The following is a 5000-nucleotide window of genomic DNA, read 5'->3' as shown; positions in this document are numbered from 1 at the left end:
ATTTGAATTCCCTGTTTCTGCTGCTGCAGCACCAGCTGCAGGCTTTTGCGGGCAGCGCACGCCCCTAAAAGACTTCCTCTGCTGCTGCTGCTGCTGCTGCTGCTGCTGCTGCTGCTGCTGCTGCTGCTGCAGGTGGTTCAGGGGGACTCCTATGACTATTCTGCTGACCTCTGGAGCCTTGGAGTTCTTTCCTTTGAGCTGCTCACCAGCGGCAGACTGCCCTTCACTGGCAACACGGCCGAAGAAGTCAAAAAGCAAGGGTTTAGGGTTTAGGGTTTAGGGTTTAGGGTTTAGGGTTTAGGGTTTAGGGTTTTGGGTTGCGGAAAGTAGGCTTGCAGCAGCAGCAGCAGCAGCAGCCGGGTCGACACTGCGGGAACTGCAGCCGAGGAGTTCCGACAGGGGGCTCTAGGGTTTAGGGTTTAGGGTTTAGGGTTTAGGGTTTAGGGTTTAGGGTTTGTTTGCTGTTTAGGCGCATCATTCGCTTGGAGATTGACTTCGAGGGGGGCCCCCCAGCTGGGGGGGCCCCCCAGCTGGCGGGGGGCCCCCCAGCCCGGGACTTTGTGCTGCGGCTGCTGGCCCCGCAGCAGCAGCGAATGAGTTGCGAGGAGGCCCTCGCGCACCCCTTTCTGGCTAGCTAGCTAGCTGTGGCTAGCTAGCTAACTGTGGCTAGCTAGCTGTGGCTAGCTAGCTGTGGCTAGCTAGCTGTGGCTAGCTAGCTGTGGCTAGCTAGCTGTGGCTAGCTAGCTGGCCAGCTGGCTAGGTGGCTGCGGCTAGCTAGCCGTGGCTAGCTAGCTAGCTGAAGGGCTAACTAGCTAGCCAAAAGGCTAGCTAGCTATGGCCTGCTAACTGTGACTCGCTAGCTATGGCTAGCTGGCTGTGGCTAGCCAGCTAGCCACGCGGGTTGCTAGCTGTGGCTAGCTTGCTGGCCAAAGGGCTAGCTAGCTAGCCAAAAAGCTAGCTAGCTATGGCTAGCTTGCTAGCTAAAGAGCTAGCTAGGCGAAGGGCAAGCTCGATAAGGAGCTAGCTAGCTAAATAGCTAGCTAGCTAAGGGTGAAGAGCTAGCTAGCTGGAGAGGTAGCTAGCTAGCTGGCCAGCTAGCTAGCTAGCTAGCTCTTCAGCTAGCTAGGTTTCGTGGCTAGCTGCAGGTGACCCGCTGTAACATCCCCTGGCAGCAGCAGCGACTGCCGCTGCAGCACCAGGCACATCTGCTGCAGCAAGAGCAGCAGCAGCAGCAGCAGCAGCAGCTGCAGCACCAGGCGCAACTGCTGCAGCAAGGACAGGAGGAAGAGCAGCAGCAGCAGCACGAGCTGCAGGAGCAGCAGCAAGAGCGGCAGCAGCAGCAGCAGTTGCTGCTGCTGCTGCTGCTGCAGCAGTGGCTGCTGCTGCAGTGGCTTTGTTTTAGCCAGTTACTCTCTCAGGGTTGGGGTGTACGTACACCTCAGAAGCGGATTTCTGCTTCTCTCGCTCCTCAGTTTATTTATACTCTTTAGGTTTTGGGGTTTAGGGTTTAGGGTTTAGGGTTTAGGGTTTAGGGTTTAGGGTTTAGGTCTAGCCCGGAACAGACGCACATCGAAGCTGCGTAGCCTGGATGAATGGACGCCCCGAAGCTAGCTAGTTACAGCTAGCTAGCTAGCTAGCTAGCTGGCTAGCTACAGCTAGCTACCTAGCTACGGCTAGCTGGCTAGCTACAGCTAGCTACAGATAGCTAGCTACGGCTAGCTGGCTAGCTATAGCTAGCTACCTAGCTACGGCTAGCTAGCTACAGAGAGCCCGCTAGAAGCATACAGTTGTCTATCTACAGATGGCTAGCTAGCTACGGATAGCCAGCTACAGCCAGCTAGCCATTCAATTATAGCTAGCTAGCTGCATGTAGCTAGCTAGCCACGGGTGACTGGCTAGCTACGGGTAGCTAGCTGTGGCTAGCTAGCTATGCGTAGCTATCTAGCTAAACAAGTAAACAGCTAGCCTGCTGCAGCGGCTGCAGCAGCAGCTGCTGCAGCGGCCTCGTGCTAGCCACTTAGCTAGCTAGCTGCTGCTGCTGCTGCCTCTTGCCAGCTAGCTAGCTAGCTAGCTAGCTAGCTAGCTGGCCAGCTAGCTAGTTAGCTAGCTAGCCAGCTTGTCTCTCGAGCATCTCTAGATGCTGAGAGAGACTCTCATCTTTGTATACGGTGTGCACACGTAAGTAAGCCACCTAGGGTTTAGGGTTTAGGGTTTAGGGTTTAGGGTTTAGGGTTTGAGGTTTGAGCCCCAAGAACTCCTCCTGCCCCTCCTAGGCACTGCTTGTCGCACTAGGCCAACTCTAACACCTCAGCCGCAAGCCCAAAACCCTAAAATGTAAACCCTAAACCCTAAACCCTAAACCCTAAATCCTAAACCCTAAACCCTTAGCGTTAAAAACTGAAACCTGACTATTAGAATCGTAGGATGAGGGGCCTGCCGCTTCTCGGTAAATTGGTTATGGGGCTGTCTGCACTTCTACAACAGTTGCCCTTAAACCCTAAACCCTAAACCCTAAACCCTAAACCCTAAACCCTAAACCCTAAACCCTTGTTAAGCGCTAAGCGTGGGTCTCTAACTCGGGGGCCTCGGGGCCCCCTAATGGCAACTTTCGCAAATGTAGACAAAATGGAATAAAGTAATTAATAATTATTAGCAAAGAAGATAAAAGAAAGAGCAGCAGAGAAACCCTAAAAAAGGGTTTGAGGCTGGCAGGCGCAGCGCACAGCGACGGAAGGAGAGCGTGGCAAGAACCTGACAAACCCCAAACCCTTAACCCTAAACGCGAAGCCCTAAACCCTAAACCCTAAACCCCAGGCCGCTTGCCCAGGGGATATTGGACTTAACTTGACATATTTAGCTGCGGAAGAAGCCAGGAAAGAGGCTGGGGGCTCCAGGGTTTAGGGTTTAGGGTTTAGGGTTTAGGGTTCGGTCTAGGGTTTAGGGTTTAGACCACGCTCGTGCCGCTCCAGCTGCAGTGCTCGGCCTGCCGTGCAGCCTTCCTTCCCCAAGCCCTTTCTGGCGGCTATTAAACTCTTTTTTTCTTTTTATTTTCATTTAAAATAAATTAAATGAATAAAACAAAAGAAATAAATGCATTTGCAAACGCAGTCGAGCTGTACAGACACCGCACACCCCTGCGGCCTGCTCGCTGCTCCCGCCGCCGACTGTGGGCGCGACGGGCTGGCGAGGCGCCCGAGCTCTAAACCCTAAACCCTAAACCCTAAACCCTAAACCCTAAACCCCAGCCTACAAACTCGTTTTAAAGCTTATTTAGCGTCAGAAGAAACCCCGATAAACCCCACTTTCTGTGTCTTGCTGCTGCCGTCTCGCCTGCCTATTCGACAGCAGCACAAGCGCTGCGCTCCCGCCTTCGCAGCAGCAGCAGCAGCAGCAGCAGCAGCACTATCAGCAGCAGCAACAGCAGCAGGCTGCTGAGCAGCAGCAGCGCAGCAGCGCAGGAGCCACAGGCAGCAGCAGCCGCTGCAGCAGCAGCCGCAGCAGCAACAGCAGCAGCAGCAGCACCGGCACGGCGTATCCGCTGCTGCCTCATGCTGCTCGCCTTACACCGAGGGTTTAGGGTTTAGTTTCTAGGGTTTAGGGTTTAGGGTTTAGGGTTTGAAGCTCTAATGGCATCTCCAGCTGCTGCTGCTCCCCCTGAGGCTGCCCCTGGGTCTCCAACTGCAGCAGCCTCGCCAGAAGAACTAGACCCCCAAGAGGGGGCCCCCGGGGGCCCCCCGGGGGCCCCCCGGGGGCCCCCGGGGGCCCCCCGGGGGCCCCCGGGGGCCCCCCAGCCCTCATCTTTTGCTGCTGAGGAGCAGCCCGGGGGGCCCCCCAAGGCCCGGCGAAGACCCAAACCCCGCAAGGGGGGCCCCCCCTCAAGGGGGCCCCCCTTGGGGGCCCCCAAGCACCAGGGGGGCCCCTTTGGCCGCCGCCGCACCCGCAGCGCAACTGCCCCTGGAGAGGGGGGCCCCCCGGGGGGCCCCCCGGGGGGCCCCCCGGGCTCGGACCCCGAGGGGGGCCCCCTGGGGAAGGCCCCCGGGGGGCCCCCCGGGGGGCCCCCCGGGGGGCCTTCAGGGGGCCCCCGGGGGGCCCCCTGGGGGCCCCCTGAAGGCATTTTGTCGCTGTCTTCTTTGCGGTGGAGCAGCCCCCCTTTGGAGGCCCCTTTGGCCCTTGAGGGGCCCCCCAGTGGTGAGGAAAGAAGTCCAAAAAGTCAAATAAAAATAAACAAAAAAAGAAAAAATAAACTTTTTTGCCAAACTCCACCATTTACCTCCAAGTCCAACAACTCCCCACAACACTCACCTCCCCCTTCTCCTTTACAGCACTCCCAGGGGCCCCCTGGGGCCCCGGGGGCCCCAGGGTCTTGGGGGGTCACCCCCGGGGCCTCCCGTAAAAGGGTACGGAGTAGAGCGGGTGAGGGGGAAGTGAAGGAAAGGAAAAGAAGAGGAAAAACAAAATTAAGAAATGAATTTAATTTAAAAAGTCCGAAGCAGCTTCAGGGGGGCCCCCAAGTGCTGCGCGGGGTGGGCCCCAGCAGCAGCAGCAGCAGCAGCAGCAGCAGCAGCAGCAGCAGCAGCAGCGGCGGCAGCAGCAGCGGCAGCAGCAGCGGGAGGCAAGAGATCCATGAACAAGCAGCAGCAGGGAAGAATGGGAAGCAGCAGAAGCAGCAGTCGAAGCATCGGCAGCTGCTGCTGGAGAAGCTACTACAGAAACGCATGCAGCAGCAGCAGCAGCAGCAGCAGCAGCAGGAAGAAGAGGAGGAGGAAGAGGAGGAACTGCAGCAGCAGCAGCAGCAGCAGCAGCAGCAGCAGCAGCAGCAGCAGCAGCAGCACTCAAATGGGCCAAAAGTGACACCAGTAACAGCAGCAACTGACGAGCCTGCACAGTCTTCACAACTCGCAGACACTGCAGCAGCAGCAGCAGCAGCAGCAGCAGCAGCAGCAGCAACTTCTGCTCCTGCTGCTGATGGTTGTAGGACAGATGAGGGCGCCGCTGCAGCA

General features: G+C 57.6%; 2 protein-coding genes across 2 annotated transcripts in view; both read left to right on the top strand.

The window, feature by feature from the left end:
- The window catches only part of ENH_00051300 (CAM Kinase, RAD family, putative), a gene marked incomplete at both ends in the record, with an annotated part of 2328 nt that extends 2048 nt beyond the window's left edge, over positions 1-280 (top strand). Inside the window, one exon of the mRNA XM_013581370.1 lies at positions 1-280. This exon is cut by the window's left edge and continues 337 nt beyond it. Within this exon, the coding sequence (XP_013436824.1) occupies positions 1-280 (280 nt within the window).
- Positions 281-3626: 3346 nt separating this feature from the next.
- The window catches only part of ENH_00051290 (hypothetical protein, conserved), a gene marked incomplete at both ends in the record, with an annotated part of 6324 nt that continues 4950 nt past the window's right edge, over positions 3627-5000 (top strand). The window contains one exon of the mRNA XM_013581369.1: positions 3627-5000. This exon is cut by the window's right edge and continues 4380 nt beyond it. Within this exon, the coding sequence (XP_013436823.1) occupies positions 3627-5000 (1374 nt within the window).

Source organism: Eimeria necatrix, genomic scaffold, assembly GCF_000499385.1.
Source record: "Eimeria necatrix Houghton genomic scaffold, Enh_scaff403, whole genome shotgun sequence".
Classification (NCBI taxonomy): Eukaryota; Apicomplexa; class Conoidasida; order Eucoccidiorida; family Eimeriidae; genus Eimeria; species Eimeria necatrix.
This window is presented reverse-complemented; position numbering and strand designations above follow the sequence as displayed.